General features: G+C 41.6%; 2 protein-coding genes across 4 annotated transcripts in view; one reads left to right on the top strand and one right to left on the bottom strand.

Moving 5' to 3' along the window:
- Positions 1 to 15,599, bottom strand: part of LOC5565015 — a 35,105-nt gene extending 19,506 nt beyond the window's left edge. The window contains exons 1-2 of one of the 3 annotated variants that reach the window (XM_021846292.1): positions 15,487 to 15,599; positions 4,665 to 7,279 (exon numbers count right to left, since the gene is read on the bottom strand). In XM_021846292.1, coding sequence (XP_021701984.1) covers positions 4,665 to 7,082 — 2,418 coding nt within the window. In that variant the 5' untranslated portion in view covers positions 7,083 to 7,279; positions 15,487 to 15,599. Of the gene's footprint in view, positions 1 to 4,664; positions 7,280 to 11,061; positions 11,180 to 14,844; positions 15,106 to 15,486 lie in introns of those variants that run through there. The other 2 variants (XM_021846309.1, XM_021846301.1) reach the window with 2 other exon arrangements.
- Positions 15,600 to 19,185: 3,586 nt separating this feature from the next.
- LOC5578827 (cleavage stimulation factor subunit 2 tau variant) lies at positions 19,186 to 21,013 on the top strand. The gene is made up of 3 exons (XM_001663994.2): positions 19,186 to 19,375; positions 19,444 to 19,522; positions 19,815 to 21,013. The coding sequence occupies exons 1-3, from the start codon at positions 19,324 to 19,326 to the stop codon at positions 20,881 to 20,883; spliced, it is 1,200 nt and encodes a 399-aa protein (XP_001664044.1). The 5' UTR covers positions 19,186 to 19,323; the 3' UTR covers positions 20,884 to 21,013.

The raw sequence follows: 21,013 nt of genomic DNA, 5'->3' as shown, positions 1-21,013 counted from the left end.
CAGGTGGGTAACGTGTCGGCGTTTCAGGGTAGTGTATGTAGAAGTTTGAAGACTGGTATTCCTGAACTAAAACTTTCCCAGCCTTGTTCGATGTAGCGCAGTTCCACATAGGATTTCGTGAATTAAAATCTCCCACGATAAAATACGGATCATCAGAACGAGTAAGGCTTCGAACATCACGTCGAAATTGGTTGAGATGCGCCTTTTTCTGCGATCCGGGATAATATGCATCAACAATGTTGACTCGGGTTGTGTCTGAGATGATTGATACACCGACGGCTTCAATTATTGATGTAGAGAGGTCAAGTTGATTGAACGACAGCCCCTTTTTGATTATGATCGCAACTCCTCCACCACGATCTGTGTCTAAACACTGGCGATCGAGTCGGGTTACTGTGTAATTTGCATGGAACAGAGAATTGCGGCTACGTAGTCAGGTTTCGGTCAATGTGGTGAGATTCTAGGAAATGAAAGAATTCTTCCACCTTGTTGTTTAAGGAACGGCTGTTCCAATTTAACACCTTTAATGAATTATGGCTGTCCATTGTAGACGAATTTGAGAACAAGCTCTGCCAGTGCAGAAAATTGCGAGGCCCTTGTCTTGCAGTTTGAAAGTTTTACAAATAGCTCCAGGGCAAGTGTAGTAAACTCTTCCATGGAGAATAATCCTTGTTCGATCGTCGGCTCGGTTGATGGACTGTTTCGACCCCTAACAACGCTTGCGTAAGAGTCGACTTGCGACGAGAGAGCTGATACGATTTCGATGGGTTCTAGACTATGTTGATTCTGCGGAGCTGTATGCTGGTGTAATTTTACAGGGCTAGTAACACGGTTTGGTGGTTGGCGAGCTTTCCTTTCTCCCAACTTTTTCAAGTAGTTCAGACGTCAGGGGCATCCTTTGAAATTGGCCGTGTGGTTTTGACTACAATTTGCACACTTGATGTGCGCTTTCGAGTTTGAGTTTTCGGAACCTACCTCTGCTCTCGTAGGTAGTTGGCAATCTTTAGTGAAATGACGTTCGCCGCATTTGACGCATTTGGCTTGGAGGTTGCAGTTTCGCATTCCATGACCGTACTGCTGACATCTGAAGCATTGGACTGCATCAGATTTTTTTCGGGAATAAAAACGCCAGTATACCAACCACGACGTTGAAGAGAGATTTGATCTTGCTGAGCTCCTGTAGTTTTACAGCACCTTTTGGAAATTGCAGTAAATACGAAGCGACGTCTCCAGTTTTTGATGCGGATAGGAGTTTGATTTCCGTAGCCACCACACCGTTGTTATCCAGTTCGGTTTTCACATCATTGACATCATATTTCGGGAGGCCAGATAGTACAAACTTGTCTGGGATATCGTCACTGGTTCCGTGAGTGAAGAACTGAACGTCATTCGATCGCAATAGATTGACAGCTTCCACAAAGTGCGATTTTGTTTTGAAGACGATTTGTATGTTGCTTCTGCCGACTCGAAGAAGGTAATCCTTCTGGTTGATGTTTGTTGTCGATAATAACTGGTTCAGCTGTGGCACCGTTTTCCCGTACACATGTATCGGAGGGCAGCGAACTTTGGCAGCGAGTTGGACGCTGGCAGCAGTAGTTTGTTGATCAGTTAAATCGGAATCATTCATCAATACGTTTTCCAGTCCTTCGAAGGCGTTACTGGTAGGGACGTTGATGACCAGCTGTTGCGTCTCTGATGACATGCAATCAGGATCCGTCGGCATCGTTGTCGGAGTTGATGAAATTTGCCCGTCACCACTACCAGAGCTGCTACGTGGGCGCTGAAGGGGTGCTTCAGGAACTACAAGAGAGCTGCCTAACATAGCATCGATATGGTGAGTTGAGGCTAGGCGAACTTTGCTCTTATAATAGTTTCTTCGGATGAGGATATTCGCTGTACCGGACGGTCCAGCCTCTCCACCTGAACCGGCCGAAGACTTTCCTTGGGTGGGTTTCCTCAGGATGACCGCTGGATGCGCCAAAAATCGAGAAAAATAACTTTCGATTCGCACTACCAAAAAAGGGTGTTTACTCTTCGATATTTGACAGTTGACGATAAACAATAATAATTGTTTTATTTTTTTATCATTTTATAAGAGCATCTTCAGCACCTAATGGCTGAATATGCTATAAGCGAGAATCGTTCTTACAAAATTTGTCATAACGATTTTACCCAGGTATTTCTCTATCAGGTCTGGTAGCCACTAGGGAAATATCATCGGCGAAGCCAACAATCTTAACACCCGTCGAAAGGGGCAGCCTCAGTTCGTCATCTTACATCGCATTCCATAACAGCGGGCTCAGGATTGAACCTTGAGGTACTCCCGCGATAATTCGAACGCTTTTCTGCCCCTCCTAAGTGTCATACAGTAGAATCCTATCATCAAAATGGCTTTCTAGAAGCTTACACAACCGCACCGCTACCTTAAAGCGATGAATTTATGTATTTATTTATTTTGGTTTATATCAACAGACTACAGAATTGCGTGGGCTATCGCTTCCCAGCTTGCGCTATTGAATGCATTCTTCACATTCATCAAGTAGGTATTTAAAGAAGTACCGTGGACGTACCATATTTGACGCGGTTAAGAAAATTATAAATTCAAACTCTTGTCAAATCGTCTAAATCTGTCCGATTTTGTTGAAATTTAAACCTATGCTAGCTCAACTATTATAGAATTAGGGAAAAATCAGTAAACAAATATTAAACGTTTTTTTCTTCATGTTTGATTGACTTTTTGTGGAACGCATTAGGTTCCTTAATTGACGCATCAATTCTTCAATGTGCCTAATTTGACGCACTATGTTACTTATTCGACGCACTTACAAATAATTGCTTAAGCTTAAAATATACAAGAGTTTCAGTATTCAATAGTTCAATTAATTGAAAAAAAGCGCTTTAGAGTGAACATAGAAGGTTCCAATTTGGAAAAAGTTTTGAATGACGCCATGCGGTAGTACTTTTGCTATGCGTTTAGTTAGTGTAGAAAATAAAATCGAGGGTTAAGTTCAATCCATAGTTAAGCATTATTGTTTAGTTTAATGTATTTTCGTCGTGATCAGTGTTGTAAGCAATCACGGCAGTCGACACGTTTTTGCTGATATTCGGTAGTGCTTCCCTTAAACATTCACAACACGAGCGATCAAACGAATGTCGAAAAGAAAAATGTCAATTGAATGCCACTGAGCACGATAGCTTCACTAGGAAGCGTTATGGTTTTATTTGTTTCTGTTCTGCTTTCACTGTATTTGTGTTACATTCGACATAACAGACAAGATCAAACTATACATGTTGTTTATGATCTGATGTCTGAATTATTTGCAAAACTTATGATTAATGCAAATTTCGTCGTATCGAACGACATTCAATTGACCCTTTTTCGTGTTTGTCGACGTTCATTCTACCGCTCGTGCTGTGACTGCTGACCATGGCAACGCAACGAACGTCGCGCAGTGTCGAATGTTTACAGCACTGGTCGTGATATCAAACAAGGGAAAGGTTTGAAAACTACGTTGCGTTGGAACGGGGAAGGTAGTTGCTAAAATAAGGACAAATTGGTCAAAAACTAGAACGAAAACAATTGGTTTCAAAAATGGCCGTTTGAGAATCTTCGTTACTTTAACACGTGACGCCTATTTTTCCCATGTTCTATGTCACCCTTATGGACCGCGGAACAAATATGCGTAGAACCAACGGCAGTATGGGCCTCGAAATAGATCGAGAACCATATATGGGGTAATACATTAAGTACGTCATGCTATTAGGGGGAAGGAGGTGTTATGCAAGATGTGACGAATCATACAAGTATTTTGAAGGCTTTTTTTGTAGAATTTCTGTAGAAAATGGTATGTCTTTGTGACGGACACCCCCTATTGTATAGATTATACGAAACAAACCATTGAATCTACACCTCATCTCCTGACGTATTTATTGAAGCTTCCTTGAAACATTAGGGGACGTCCATAAACCGCGATAAATTGTACAATTTTCAACCCCTCTCAACCTTGGCCACATTTATTTTAAAAACGTGACGTAATCTATGGATGACCCTTTACATATGATTACATAAAGTATTGGGTTGTTCCGCCGACGGATTTTTTGAATGCAAGCACCATAATTTTTTTTCCTATTTTCAATTCAACAAAACATGCTGAACAAAATAGCAAATAATTAGGAACATTGTGTGCCTAACTGGACGCACAAGATTTTCATACAAAAATATGTCTTAAACCTTAAAAATAGAAAAAATTCGACGTCAATTTATGAATAAAAGAATATTATTGACTGTTGTTGTTGATATTGCTGTAAAACAGCACAATATTTTCATAAAAATTGATTAACAGTATTTAGCACATTCACTAAGGAATGAAAAAATTGACGCACTTATCGGATGCATTTTCAAATAATTTTTATTTTTTGCCTATTATTAATCAAAAATATTTTTTTTATTGAAATCTTTTAATGACATGTAAATGAAGATTGAGGAATAAATTTTCGAATGATATTCTGAACTAGAATTAATTTATAATAAAATTAATTAGAAAATGCGTTAAGTTTGGACCCGCGTCAAATATGGTACGTTCACGGTAAGTACATTTTTTTGTTATGCCAAACGACTATTACCTTAAATAACGTACTACCAAACTATTTGAACAAGCACTTACCTCCGATTGCTCATGGTGCGGAATTGCGTATTTGGTGTCTTCGGCCACCGCTGTTAGATCATCTACGCCAACCGGTGGAGCTTCATGTTGCTCAAAGTCGTTCTGATGACACTCCTGTTTCAAGGAATCGCTTGCAGTATACTCTGTTTTCGGTACCAACGGAAAGACGCTGGAAATTAACGGAGGGGTTGGTGGAGGCGCCGGTGGAAGCGGAGTTTTCAATTTGACCGTTAACTTTTTTGGAGGTTTGTTGAACAAAAGTCCGGATGAGCATGCGACGCTATGTGGGGGTTTTCTTGCCGTGTGGGGTTGTGGTTTTGGGGCGGTTTCGGTAGAAGAACTCTCAGGTGTTTGGATTTCTGTGGTAGTCGGAGCTGGTTCCGGTTGGTGGCGGGTCTCGACAGGGTCAACAATGGGATCTGATGAGGCTTGAACGCTTGATGTTGCTGGTTGAGGTGAACTTAACGGAACGACTACCGGCGAAGAGTGAGGAGTCATTCGTATGACGCTTGTGATCACCGAAGGAGTCGGCGTTGTTCGGGAAGCACTTTGAGACGAACTTACATCCAATGCATCTTTGTCTAGACGGAAAGCGTCGTTGCTTGCCGCTTTCACTTCCATCGAGCCTACATAGCATTCTTCCTCTTCGTCGGAACGGTTCTCTTCCTCGTCATCGTTAATTATTTCGATGTCATTGACATTATTGAGATCAATCGGAGGCATATTACTGCCGGCATTAATTATAAGCTCGTTTTGGCAATTGTTATTGATTACAGCGGTTGGTTTCGTACCTGCGATAAGTGAAGTGGGCACTGCTTCCCCACTGGAGGGACCGCCACTGCTCCCACTGACAGTGGCGGTTTTATTTTTGCTATTCAGATTCAAGATAATATCCTTGATGCCTTGGGACAAATCCGTCGTCACCTTGACGTTGCTTAACACCTTCAACCCACTGGTTGGTCTCTTTCTGGGTGTAACCATGCCACTCGAGGACGCTCCTGCATTATGCTGCGTCGTGTCGACAATCAAGTTGAATTTATTGCACTTCTTTGAACTGCCGATGCTACTGATGAGCATCGGTTTGGGCATTTCTTTGACGCTAAAGCTTCCACGATTGTCGTCGAATGTTCCGTCCTCGTTTTCAATTATCTCAATGGTATTTTCTTCCAATTGATCCTGCTTGTCTGCTTGCTCATACGACTCGTCAACGTCGATCGACACCGCGTAGTCGTCCTTCTGTTCGTCATTAGTCTCTAGCTCATCGGGTGATTTCAGATGTGATAGTTGCTTAGACGTTGATGCTTCTGGCATTTCCTCGTCGATTTGCACAATCCTCGGTGGAGATTTGACGATCTTTTCAATCACCATGAAGTCACCCTCGTCGTTTTCTGTATACTCCACGACCTTCTTCGGGTTTTCTGTGACTAAAAAGTTTCCATCGTCTTTTTCTGTGTACTGAGCTTGAAGGATATTTTGATGTTGTAGCTGCATCTGTTGGATCGGTTGGTGGATTGCAACCGTTGACTGTTGTATTTCAGGTATTGGAGGTGGATGTGACTGATAAATTTGTTGCTGTTGATGGTGCGTTAAAGTAGTTGTGGGCGCTAAATGTCCTACAACCGATGATTGCGATGCTGTATTTGGACAGAATGTTGGCTGTTGTGGCTGTAGGGTTGGTTTTTGTTCATATTTTGGAACCTGTCCGGCCATTGAAGCTTGTTGCAGCTGAGAATTGGCAGAGACGGTCGAAGTAATTGCTGTACTATATGGAGGAGGAGGACCTGAGTATCGCTCGTTGGTGTAACGCGGATAGAACGTAGGTGCTATTTGCCGCCGAGGCACCAAATGATGTCCACTTCCTCCTCGATCATGCTCTATGAATACATTTCGGCCATCAATCGAGCTTGTCGGATATATTGTCGTCGTTCCGGGCGATGTTCCAAGTCCACTACCGCTACCACTAGTTTGTGGTATCTGTTGAACGTATTTCGTACTGCAACTTTTGACGATCATTACATTGTTGATCGGGTAACCCATATCGGAAGCTTTGACGACCGTTATTGCCGTTGGAACGGAGTTTTGCACCAATGGTGCCGGTGGTGGCGGTGGAGGAGGCGGAGCTGCTTGCTTCATTGGCTCATACCCACTGGTATGGTACATCAGGGCATTCGGAGGTGTGCGGGGTCGTGAACCGGATGCCACCGCCATCATTGCCAGTTCCATGGGTGACGATGTGTTAGTAGCCACTGGGCTAGCCGCTGTGCTAGCACTTGGAGCTGGTGTTGGCATTTGCACTTTGGTAGCCATCGTTACCAAAGCTTTGATCACCTTATCGGTTGGATGTGTACCGAGATGTTCCTCCAGGCTCATATCGGCCCGGAGGTAGAGGGTACATACAGGGCATTCGATCAGCCCCATCGTGACCGATTGCTTTAGTCTAGCTCTGTTGACTAAGCCGTAAGTAACTCTGCGCACATATATAACAGCTGCGGGTACGAGATATTGGGATATTTGTCAATTTCTATATGGCGCTTATCAAGTTAGCGTATCGGACACGACGAATTTCTGCTTCTGCGTCATCACAAATAGTGCCTATTGACGACACTGGTCAATGTCTGAAAGTGTAGAAGAGAAATATTGGTCAGTATGGTGAAAATGGTGAGTGCAATAAAGAAAACCATTCTTATTAGACAAGAGATGGAGTTGCTGTACCGTTCTCAAGAAACACGGAAGTTCTATCAGAAGCTCAAAGCATCCCGCAAAGGCTTCATGCCACAAGTTTAAATGGGCAGGGATAAGAATGGGAGCATTTTGACGGACGGACGCGAGGTGATCGAAAGGTGGAAGCAGCACTACGATGAACACCTGAATAGCGCAGAAAACACAGCCACAGAAGATCAGGACAGCGAAGGTGAAGGCTACGTTAGCACAGCGGACAGTAGAAACCAATCAGCTCCCACGATGGGGGAAGTTAAGAATGTCATTCAACAGCTGAAGAACAACAAGGCCGCTGGCAAATGTGGTATCGGAGCCGAACTCATTAAGATGGGCTCGGAGAGGTCGATTGATAGTCAGAATCTGGGACACGAAACAGCTGCCGGTGGAGTGGAAACAAGGCGTTATTTTCCTCATCTACAAAAAGAGCAACAAAAATGAGTGTGAAAACTATCATGCATTCGCTATCCTAACCATCGCCTACAAAGTGCTATCCCTGATTATTTTTCGCCGTCTACCACCTATAGCAAACGAGGTCGTGGGAACTTATCAAGCAGGTTTCATCGACGGCCGCTCGACAACGAACCAGATCTTTTCCGTGCGGAAAATCCTCCAGAAATGCCGTGAGTACCAAGTCTACAAGCACCACCTGCTCATCGATTTCAAGGCGGCATACGACAGTATTGACCGTGTAGAGCTATGGAAGATCAGGGACGAAAACAACTTTCCCGGGAAGCTCACAAGATTGATTTATGCAAAGATGGACGGTGTGCAAAACTGCGTGAAAATCTTGGGGTTCATTCAAATATTACGTAACGCAAAATTTGTCTAGTTTAGACCCCCTCCCACCCCCACGTAACAACTTTTGTATGGGAAATTTATTTTTTTGTATGGACCGTAACACTACGTAAGACCCCCTCCCTCCCCCTGTTGCGTTACGTAATATTTGAACGGTCCCTTGGGCGAACACTCCAGTTCATTCGGATCCAGCCGGGAACTACGACAAGGGGATGGACTTTCGTGCCTGCTATTGCGCTTGAAGGTGTCATGCGGAGAGCCGGACGAGATCTGGCCTATTTGTCTGCTTCGCGGACGACATGGATATTATTGGGTGGAAATTGGTGACGGTTGCAAATTTGTTCACCCGCCTAAAACGCAAAACAACAAGATTTTGACTGGTGGTGAATGCGTCTAAAACAAAGTACATGCTGGTTGGCGGAACTGAGCGCGACAGGGCCCGCCTAGGTAACAATGCCACGATAAACGGGAGTACCTTTGAGGTGGTGGACGAGTTCGTCTACCTCGGATCTTGGCTGATGGCCGACAACAACGTTAGTCGTGAAATACAAAGGGCATTCATGAATTTGTCCACTAGCAACTTGTTTTACATCTTCACAACATTTGAAATATATTCAATGAATTTAGTTGGTAAGTTCACCAGAAAGATGAGTTTCGTCAGAAATTCCCTTATTCGTTAAGGAATTTTGAGCTTACATATAGCACATAGTCGTCTCAGGAGCAAAATTAGATCTCCAATGTTCCATCCTATTGATACAATTGTTCATTCATGACGTTTCGCTCCAACTTCAATTAGATGACTGATTTCTATTGCACGGTGCTCCCCTGACTGTTATTATCAGAAAAAAAAAAATCCATCAGATCTGTGCTCCCCAATCGTTTTCTTTTGTATGTCTGGGCAAAATTTTAAAAAATCTTAGGGCCCGTTTTCAAGTTGCGTTCTTTTGAATGTGTAAGTTCCACTAATTCAAAGGAAATATGAGATATTTAAACGGGTTCTCATTGGCCGTGATTATCAGAATAAATATAATATAAGAATTTGAATCAAATTTGGTTTATTTGTAAATTCTGGGAGGAGTTTTGAATGAGGAAGATCTGCAAAAAAAATGGGTTACGCCCATTAAAAACACTAATTTTAAATAGAATAATTCTGGACAAACATTTGAAAAGGGCCCAAGAGGTATTGAGCCTTCTTTTAGAAACGTTGCTGTGGAGCTCTTTTTAGCCCGCCCACGCAAACTAACACCACTATCAGAAAGATTGGTGTTAGTTCTTCCTGATAGTGGTATTGGTGAGCGTGATCGAGTTGAATTGGGCTCAAGAGCGGCTGGCAAAGCCAATGTTTACCAATGTCGATGTGCCCTTTTGAAATGTTTGTCCAGAATTAGGCATTCTTATAGTGTTGAGCATGTTCAAATGTTTTCAACGACATATTGCACTTACATGCCACAAGTGTCTTTCACGGTCAACTAATCATAGGCTCAAGTGCTTTGATGCATTACGGAGCTAAATGTATCTTATAACCAAATTAGTGTTTGTATCACCATATTCTGGCTAGTTTTGTGAACCCAAGTACTCACGACTCACGCTTTGTCTGAACCAGACGATTATAAAAATCGAATGTACACCGGTTTTTTTTTTCTCGCTAGAGATCAGTATTTGATCCATATTTTCATAATCGGAAGGTTTCAAAATATTCTATCGGTGAAATTTTGATTTTCTACACTTTTCAGCTATTTTTCATACTAAAACCCTCGTTTTTCGGCGCATTTCAGCCCATACAAAATGTATGGAAAAAAATTCACCGATAGAATATTTTAAAACCTTCCGATTATGAAAATATGGATCAAATACTGATCTCTAGCGAGAAAAAATCCGATGTACATTCAATTTTTATAATCGTCTGGTTCAGACATAGCGTGCGACTCAGATTATTTTACTTGTAACTTATTGCTACCTAATGTATATCGAAGCGAAGTATAAGTCAAAGAATACTTTACGAGTTGAGTTTTCTGTTATGTACTACCCGTAATTTATTTTATTCCACTTCTAGTGAATGGAATAAAATAAATTAGCGATACAAAATGGAAGAAAATAATGTAAAGATTAGAACATCCGTTATTATTGTGTTCATTTCGTATTGAATTCGGTCAACACACTGATTTTTGCGAGCTGTTTGAATTTTCGGGTCGAAAACGACCCTAAGTCACAATTTGTAACTTTTTTATGGAAGCTCCTCTAGGAGTCATTCAAAACTTTTTGTTTCCGCAAAAACAAAAATCCCACAAATAAATAATTGTCAGAAAATTTCAAATTTCTAGGTTTCAATCAAAAATTACATTGATTTGAATTTGGAAAATCGAAAAAGACCCAAGATCCTTACTAAGGTTAACACTTTTGTATGGTAAAATATGTTTTTTGATAAATAACGAAAATTGTTAAATAACCGAAGTAAATAAATATTATCTAATGTTTGAGAAGGTGATTCAAATAATCGTTTGTTCAGCAGCAAGTTACACAAATAGAGACGTTTTAGTCGCCATATCGATAATAGTGAACAAATCACTAGAGTGCATTGCCCCAAATCTTCGATGCACAATCAAGAATCATAAATCAATCAAACATAGACTAATTATATTAAGTTTATGCTTCTACTAGAATCATTGAAGAGACACAAAACGCCACACATAGCCCACCCCACTGGCAACCCTATACGGTGGCCCAAAAGCTTGAATTCTTTTTCTTCGGTTTTGCTTGCCGCGAACGAGCGAGCAGCAAGAGCACCAAACGACGGTCTGCTTCTGCTTTCCACACACTCTTGCGTATCGTATCGTAGCATCGTCGTTTTGGTGTAGTTATGTGAGCTTTCCATATTATACATTACCAAGGGGGTGAACTTTAGCATGTTTGCCTTTGTTGGTTTGGTGGGCTGCTCGCTGCTATTGCTCAAACATGAGGAATTTGACTACCTCTGACATCTCTGGTTTGGCACTATCTGTCTGTCGGTATGATTACCGATGATTTGAGAATGATGTCGTTCCGTACACCGTATCACTATTGATAACTTTCGGAGCACCTTCTTCAAAAATCAATACTGTTCGTTCCTTGGCACAGGAAATCGGGATTAGTTTTGTTCCGTTTTATCATTAAGGCATCTCGTTTGTGTGGTTTGTCCCGATTTTATACCTCTGTAGGTAAATCATTCGCCGTTCTGCTGTCCGATCGTTTTTCGAATCTGAAATAGCCTTCAACCTCCTCGCCATCGCACTGACCGATTTCGCCAGCCCATACACAATCATTGCGCATTAGGGTGTCCCAAAATTTCAGTTTGCCAGAAAATTTGTAGGGCTCACCTCCAAATGGTAGCTAATAATGTTACAATCAAACTTTGTATAGAGGGAATCCTGATAAGCACGTTTAGAGGTTGCCCGTTAAGGGTTTTGGAAACAGTCCGATTTTTGCTTTATTCGCAGTAAATGTTCTGATCATCGATATAAGAACTTTGGCAAGATGTTCAAAAACATATATAACGGATGCAAGAAATTTTGGAAAATTAGCAGAGGCAGAACTTCAGCAACGGACAATCTTCTGGTATGGTTCTTCTTGATGTTCAAAAAGCCTACGACTCGGTATGGCAGGAGGCCGTAGTCTTCAAGTTATGTCAAACTAACTGCCCGCTTTACTTGGTTAAAATCATTCATTCGTTCCTGCCTGACCGAAAAATCCAAGTAGTGTTCAACGCTTCTAGGTCCACCACACACTCTATACCATTTGGCGTTCCTCAAGGATCGGTTCTGAGTCCAGCTTTATACATCATTCTTACTTCTGATGCGCTCCTGATTGTAGACGGAGTAGTGTATGTCTTTTAAGCGGATGACACGGCATTCTTAGCTGCCGACAAAAATCCAACTCAAATTGTTGCGAATCTTCAACATGCACAGAACATCCTGGAAGAATACTAGCGCAAATGGCGTATAAAAAATCGATTAAAACGCAAACAATTCTTTTCAGCACGATTTGTAACGATAAAATTAATAAATGAAAGTGAAATGAAATATATAAAAATTATGTCTAGGTCGGCAAAGTTCTGTCGTCGCCGCCGCATAACACCGAGCAGCAAAACGCGTCAAAATCGACACTCATTATTATGGAACACCCTCGTTTAAAAAAAAAATAAATAAATGCCTAAATGAAAGGCTATAATGAGCCGGCAAATAATACAAATATTGTTTCAATGATACAGAATATATTAAAATGGTTTGCTTTACGTGTGTAAATGTTTCATCACTAAACAACCCGAATTTAGTATTATTCATAAAAAGCCCATCTTCGGGACAATTTCCGACTGATTACGCTTTATTTTTATAAGGTGTTCGTACTCGTCCAGGATAACGATTTGTAAGAACGATAAGTTATGTCATGTCTCACGTCGCGTCTTTTGATCGTCGTGTAGTTCTTACGTTACCGCAACTCATAGGAATAAGTAGTGAAACAAAAAAAATACATCTTTGAATGTTTTTTTTGTAGAATTCCTGGAAGAATCAATAATTCGAACCCTCTGAGCAGAGTGTGAATTTTCGTGCACAAGAATTCGAAAGTAGAAGGATTTTAGTGAGAATTTTTGTAAAATTCTACTTTACTCTCCTAAAGTAGCTTCGAAGATTTTCGATGAACTCGAGAAAAACGAAAACGGGTGTATATTGTGCTATAGTACAGCGGTTTTCAGATCGTGATCCGTAAAACCTTGGCTGGTGCTTTAACTTTTTACTTTAATTATACCATACCAATAGAATTTTCAAGGGTACAAATTTAGAAAAAAAAAAACAACCGATCGCGTTGAAAATTTGATCGAACAGTATAACTAGTTTGGTGCGACGTATCGATCGAATTTTCAGTGACATTTTGTTCTCTTGAAAATTTAGATGTGGTTTGGATTCATCTTCATCTTGTGATATTTTCTACGTTATGGTAGATGACAAATCCCATTTTTTATGAGTCTTATACAAACGGTGGCAGGATCTCGATCATTATTGAACTATCATGGATATTTCTTTTTTGCGTAAACGTTTAGCATTTGAGCAAAGATTTTGTTTTTGGAAGGGTAAAAATGTTCTGTTGACCATTAAATTTTGCATGAGACAATTTTAGCTGCAAAATAGGGTCTTCTTGAATTTTGTATAGGAATCAACCCTACAAGTCAGAAATCTAATTTTCCCCGAAATAATTTTTTGAAACTTTCAGAAGGTAAAAGTTTTGTCGGGCTACTTATCCTCGTCGAAAAATATCTGACTTCGACTGCAACTTCGACAATAATCACTACGTTGACATCGTGGACACCGTGTTACAAAATTAGTAATAGTCGAGTCGAGTTTAATCGAAATTTTGAATATATCCTATATTGGTTGTTGATTACTCCAGAAATTTCACCAAAAAGTCACCAACTCGTCCTGGTTTTCTGTAGAACCCCTTTCAAATACTTTCACCTTTAAATTCAACCGCTATTGAAGTTTAAAATATATCACCAGAACTATTATCACTAATTGAACCCATAATCCAACAAATATATTTCAAACATTCTCTAGAAAAAGTGTGTGCATTATTCATCTTAATTCATCCAGAAAGTCAGCGAAGAATTCTCGCGAAACATTACTAAAGGACCTATGTACAAATGAGAGATTCTCTGCCCATAAATACATGTCAGTCCCATGTTTGCTGGACTTCCTATTCACATGGGACAATTATGCGTTTATGGGCAGTTCTCTCCTCTCTCGCTCTCTTTCGATTATAACAGTGGAATACTAAAGCTTTTGAAAAGTTTTTCACCACAGATAGAAAGACAGATTCCATGACTAGCGTTCATACAAAAAACGCAACAGAAGAGGTTAAGGCCCAAGTAAAAATGGTGCAAAAGTCAAAAATGAAAAAGCAGTTTTCTCTTTTAAAATAAACAAATCGAAGAAAATAGAAACACACAGCTCTTTTATTTGCCAAATAAAAAGTCTGTGTGTTTTTATTTTCATCAATTTGTTGTTTTAAAAGGAGAAAACTGCTTTTTCAGTTCTGACTTTTGTGCCATTTTTTCTTGCACCTTAATGTGACTCAGTTATTGATCAAACAGAAAGTAAACAAAGAGAGCCTCTCATTCGTACATAGGTCCTTTAGTAATGTTTCGCGAGATTTCTCCCAGATATTTTAGATCCTGAGGGATCCACAATAAAAAAAAATCGAATCGAAATTTATCAATACTCGAAAATCTTATTTTCCCTCATACAAACATTTGTTTGTATGCATCTTTAGCTACCTACAGTTTGAAGGTTGATCTCCCCAGTTTTTCTGACTAAGTGAAATTTTTGGGACACCCTATTACGCATAGTGGCATCAAGTGGATGTTCAGCTACACGAAATTACCTTATTCATACACCCTACAGGTTTTGTAATTGATTATTTCTTCTTTCTGGCGTTACGTCCCAACTGGGAGAGCCTGCTTCTCAGCTTTATGAGCATTTCCACATTTGATCACTGAGAGTTTGCGTTGCTAATTGACCATTTTTGCATGTGTAAATCTAGTGGCACATTCAAAAATAGAGGCCATTCGTGATAGAAGTGCTTCATAAGATTATGATAAGTATCTCACCAGAGTATTCAGACTATTATATACAAATCTGACCTATTATAGAAACCACTATGCTCTATGGGTATGGATGGAAGGAATTTTGATGTGGTGAAGCTTTTGCAAGCCATATCACCGTCTAGATTGCTCCTGTGTTCACTTCACTTCCAGCTTTACGATTCACCAGCAAAAATGTCCTGCCAGGTTCACACGCCAGATGCCACCCATTTGGGAAGGAACCAGTCCTCGAGACAGAGCAGTGGTATGTAGATATCTGCGTGAAACTTTTCCGAAATCGAGAAGACTCCCTGCTCTGCTTTTGCTTCTTGTTGCTGCTGCTCAGACTCACAATCTCAAATCGAATCGAATCCAATCGGCTGGCTGGTTCTTCCGAAAAGTCAACACACAACACGACACCACATCCAACTGTGGCCACTAATACCGAGGAAAACGCGTTCGCACTCCACACAAATACCCACGCGAAGCGACGGAAAAGCACAACCAGAGCGCAGTGCCAGTGGCCAGCCATCAGCCAGAAGCACGGGAACAGAAGAAAAAAAAAACGAACCAAAGAAAAAATGTCAGTCAGGGCATCAATCGACCCGTTTGGAAAAAGCCACTTTTCGCACCCGAACTCGATTTTTCATCACGGAAAACTATCACAAACAGTTCCCATTACGATTAACTTCACTTACGTACCATTTTAGACGGTATTACGACGATTTTTCTACTTAAACGAAAGGAATTTACGGGTCAGCCATTAATGTGCGAGAGAAACCAACAATTAGACATATTTTTATTATTGACAGTGGTGCCAGCCGACGGTGAAGTGCGACTTTCGAAGGGGTGTGGGCAGTGAAAGCCGAAAGATAGGTCGAAAAATTCCAATGTCATGGTGTTTACATATAACGCCCATGAGGTAGGAACATAGAGGTATCGATGGAGAAATCTCGCACACTCTGAGATAACGCCCTAAAAGCCATTGGTAGCCTCGTATGTAGCTCGTTGTTTCTGAGCAAAAGAAAGGATAAGCATCCAAACCAACATCACGGGCAGGTAGATAATGATCCTTACTTTCCCATAGCGTTGTTAAATAACATGAAAATCCATTCAAATGCTCAGAAACAACGAGCTACACACATGGTTACCAATGGCTTTTAGGGCGAGATCAGAAGTTATGCGAGAAATGCTGTAACGAACTTGCATTTTGGGATGTCGTGCATTATGTTGGTTCACAAACTTCATAACACTAAGAATGATTATTTATGATACTCACCCACTCCTTCGTAACACATTTTGTATTTATGTTTTTCGAATTTCTTATGAACTCTCGCATAACATGTGATCTCGCCCTTAAAACCATTGGTAACCGAGTGTGTAGCTCCTTGTTTCTAAGCAAAGGATCGATCAGGATGAAAACTATCACCACTGGAAGATATAGGAGGATCTGCTCTTCATCGTTGCATTGTTGAATAACGTATAAATCCATTCGTTTGCTCGGTAACAACAAGCTACACACTCGGTTACCAATGGTTTTTAGAGCGACACTCAGAAATAAAAATAGTCACAGAATTACTAAAGTTTATGCATTAATGACTATTTTCTATCTGCCTCTCTTTCATTCTGCTGTGAATTTTCACACTGTCATTTCAACTGGGTTGAAGCTTAGCGATGCTTCAACCCAGGTGAATTGACAAATAGGAATGAAATTCCCTGTAGGATGAATGAGAGGCAGATAGAAAATAGTCATAAATTACTAAAATTTAGTCATTCTATGACTACCCGTGTTTATGAGTGGAGATCACAAGTTATGCAAGAGCTGTAACATTTTGAAGACATCTACCCACCCCCTTCAGCATTAAGGCTCAAACGCAATGATAGCGGAATGGCAACGGAAAGTGGAACCGGTTCGCCAGCACTAATCACACCACTTCGACTGAGCTGTCAACGAATGAAAGTGAACCAACACTAAGTCGACAAACGTAGTAGGGTTCATTCATTTATTTCATAACGCCGAAAATGACCAAGTTTGACACCCACCCTAATGATGAAATTTTCACACTATGAAATTGCTCTAACTTTTTAACGGTTGGGTAGAATTTAATGAAAATTTGGGTGGATTTAGTTCATAGTGCATTATTTACATCCTGCAAGTTTTAAAGTCCTGTGATCAACTCTCGGAAACGGAGTCGAAAGAACCGCTCGTGAGTGATAAGCCTTGCGCATTCATCACGAGAACAAGGATTTCTCGCATTGTTCCATCGCTAAAACGTTGGGAATCGCGAATTCCTAGGTGTCGCGAGTGATTAAGCGGTTCGAGGAACGATTGACCACCGATCGGAAGCCAAGAAGTGAAGGAAAAAGTATTCCGTACAACACCAAAAATCACAACCGCGTAGTTGGAGCCTTCAACCGAAACCCGAACGCCTCCGTTCGGGATGTGGCTAAGAACCTGCACCTAAGCCGAAGTTTTGTCCAGAAGGCCAAAAGTAAGGCTGGGCTTCGAACGTTCAAGGTACAAAAGGCCCCTAATCGCGACGAGAAGCAGAACAAGTCCACCAAAACCCGTGCCAGGAAGTTGTACCTCAACATGCTGACGAAAATTGAATGCTGCATCATGGACGACGAAACATATGTGAAGGCCGACTTCAAACAGATCCCCGGCAACCTGTTTTTCACGGCCAAGGATAAGTTCAGCGTTTCGGAGCATGTTCGCACTCAGAAGATGTCCAAATTTGCGAAGAAATTCCTGGTTTGGCAAGCCATCTGCACGTGCGGGAAGCGGAGTGCACCTTTCGTGACCCAGGACACGATGAACGGACAGGTGTACATGAAAGAGTGCCTCCAGAAGCGGCTGCTTCCTCTCCTGCAGGCCCACAACGTCTCAACAATCTTCTGGCCGGATTTGGCCTCATGCCACTACTCCAAGGACGTGCTGAAGTGGTATGCGGACAATAAGGTCAATTTCGTGCCGAAAATGTTCAATCCTCCCAACATTCCGGAGCTCCGCCCCATCGAGAAGTACTGGGCGATTAAGCACCTTCTTAAACGACCTAAGGTAGTGAAGACAGTCGAGGAACTGAAGAAAGTATGGGTTTACATGCAAAAAACGGTTGATTCACAGGTTATGCAGAATCTTATGGCCGGGGTTAGGGCCAAGGTGCGGGCATTTGCGTATGGACTGTAAATAAAATACGAGTAAAATGGTAAAATGAAGTTAAATAGTTATGTTTCAATCCCTGAAAATTTGATGGCAATCGGATGAAAACACTACTTTTGCGAATTGTGTGTGGCAATTTCATCGTGGACACCCTTTATCAATGGCGTTTAGGGCAAGATCATAAATTAAGCGAGATTTTGTTAATTTTGCCAAAAGCACGATTTTCTTCGGATTAATTTATTTCTTTCTCATATTTGAATAAAATATAATACAGGTCGGATTCGATTATCCGGAGTATCGATTTTTTTTCACTCCAGAAAATCGAATCCTCCGGATAATCGAATCACTAAGGGCCGATTTCTTTATCTTCGCTTAAAGGCCCAAACGCAATGACATCGGAACGGCAACGGAAAGCGGAACCGGTTCATCAGCATGAATCATACCATCCTGACTGAGCTGTCAACGAACGAAAGTGAACCAATTCTAAGTCGACAAGCATGCTATAGTTCATGCTGGCGAACCGGCTCCGCTTTCCATTGCCGTTCCGCTATCATTGCGTTCGGGCCTTAAGCCGTAAACCACGTTTACCCATATGATTAAACTAGGTTTAAGACATAAGCGGGGGTGAAGAGCTAAAAGAAAAATTAAAATCTGCGGTAGAAGAACTTAAATATTATCTTTTTTCGTTGATTTATTTATATGACGCAGTGGTGTAGCTAGAAATTATATGTAGGAACAGGTCTTGAGAAGAAAACTATTTTTCAGAAATCGTAAAATAATGGTGAATGCATTCCGATATAATTCTGATCCGATATAATTTCTGATGTGATTCATTTTAAAACAGTTTTAGAAGACAGGTTGTGATTCTTCTTAATTAATTTTCTCAAAGTTACTTACGTTACTTACGTCGATTTGAAAAAGTAATCGAGAAATAGTGAACTCATGCATTGGTCCATGGACCAATGCACGAGTTCATTATTTGACGTTTGAGCGGTGCCGTGTTATTTATGTGACCATGGCAACGAGTGAATACGGCACCGCTCAAACGTCAATTTAGTGAACTCGTGCATTGATCCATATTCGACGAAATCATTCATTTTTTGTAAACATGGCCGGCAAAAGAGGTTTTTTTTTCCCGCTGGAAGTTGCAGCGTGACGTCATCGTAAATTAGTTCATATGGCACTGCAACACCTCTCTACCTCAGTAACATTGGAATGTGAAAACATCTTGTCAATCTAGTACTGCACTGGGGATCTGTCATTTCCAAAAGCAAAAGCGCTTCATCGCGGTTGTTTTGGTCTGTTCACTCCAAAAGTTTAAAAAACTTGCATTTTCCGAACATTTTCGCGTGAATTTGGTTCAAAAATAGTTCAAAATGGGAGACAAAGATCAAAGCATCATGGATAAATCCATGCGATCCGTATTCGGTAAGTAAGATTTAACTTTGCGCAATGATAAACGTGAGCGTCTCAATGCCGCCTCTCTTTGATTACAGTCGGAAACATTCCCTATGAAGCAACAGAAGAGAAGCTGAAGGATATTTTTTGTGAAGTAGGACCGGTCATCTCCTTGAAGTAAGTTAAGAGCCAGTCCGTTAGAACCGCAACCCCTTCGTTCTTGGAATCGATGTTATCATATCGGGCTAAGATTCTCAAATTTTTTAAAGGTTTTACGCAAAAATTCAGATTTGTATACAAATTAGGGACAAGTGGGGCGAATAATCCCCTAATTAATCTCTTAAAAATTGCTTTTGCTATAGTAAAAAAATGCATGATGGAAATCGTTCTTAGAGGTTCTTTGAATCCTAACCCACCCTGAGTCGGTAACTAGAGATATCTACAAAATCATTTTTGTTTTTTTTTTCAGATTGGTGTTTGATCGCGAAAGTGGAAAACCGAAAGGGTATGGATTCTGCGAGTACAAAGATCAAGAAACGGCCCTTAGCGCTATGCGTAACCTCAACGGCTACGAAATCGGAGGCCGAGCATTGCGCGTGGATAACGCTTGTACGGAAAAATCTCGCATGGAAATGGCAGCGTTGCTGCAGGGGCCGCAGATCGACAATCCGTATGGAGATCCATGTGATCCGCTGATGGCCCCGGAAATAGTGACCAAAACCGTGGTGTCATTGCCTCCGGAACAGATGTATGAATTGATGAAACAGATGAAAACCTGCTTCCAAAACAATCCGGTGGAAGCTCGCAATATGCTGCTACAAAATCCACAGTTGGCTTATGCTCTTCTGCAAGCGCAAGTGGTCATGAGAATTGTCGATCCGGCCACGGCCGTCACTTTTCTCCATAAGGCCAACCAAATGCCTCCCGTGCTGACCGGAGACACAATGAGCATTCCACCGTCTCAGCATTCGCCGATACCGATGCCGGTGCCAGCTCCGATGCCGGTTCCTCCTGTCAGTGGACCGGCTTCTTTTGCTCCTAGTGTGGGACACGACGTAGATCTACGCAATGTCGATCCCCGATTGGGACGCCAGCTTAATCTGGATCAGGATATGCGTTCACTACCAGCAACGGGTGCAGGACTTCCATCAGCTATGGACAACTTCAATCAACGGGCTGCGCCTCCACCGCGTCCGATTGGTCCTCAAGCACCGCCACAAGCTAATCCGTTCCCAGTGGATCCACGTCAGCGTCCGGTAGATCCGCGTCAAGGCCCGAAAGATCCCCGTCAGCAGCCGGGTGGATCCAATCGGCCACCACCACCAGCGCCACCGTCATCGTCTTCGATGGCGGCAGCTAGTGCTGCAGCTGCGGCTTCGTCCAACGGTATTCCGAATGATGCGTCCGACCAGGAGAAGGCAGCACTCATCATGCAAGTTTTGCAACTTTCGGATGAACAGATTGCAATGCTTCCGCCGGAGCAACGCACTAGCATCCTGGTGCTGAAGGAACAAATTGCCAAGAGCACGCAGCGTTAGGAATTTTCGGATTGAGGAATATGGGAATTATCGGCGTACATAATCTATCCTTCTTGCATAACTGTCACAGGGGATCCCATGCAACATGGGATATTCATGCGTAGAGCTGCAGTAAATGTAATAACAATTA

Source organism: Aedes aegypti, chromosome 1 (genome assembly GCF_002204515.2).
Source record: "Aedes aegypti strain LVP_AGWG chromosome 1, AaegL5.0 Primary Assembly, whole genome shotgun sequence".
Taxonomy (NCBI): domain Eukaryota; kingdom Metazoa; phylum Arthropoda; class Insecta; order Diptera; family Culicidae; genus Aedes; species Aedes aegypti.
The sequence above is the reverse complement of the archived record's forward strand: the minus strand, read 5'-3'. Positions and strand labels throughout refer to the sequence as shown.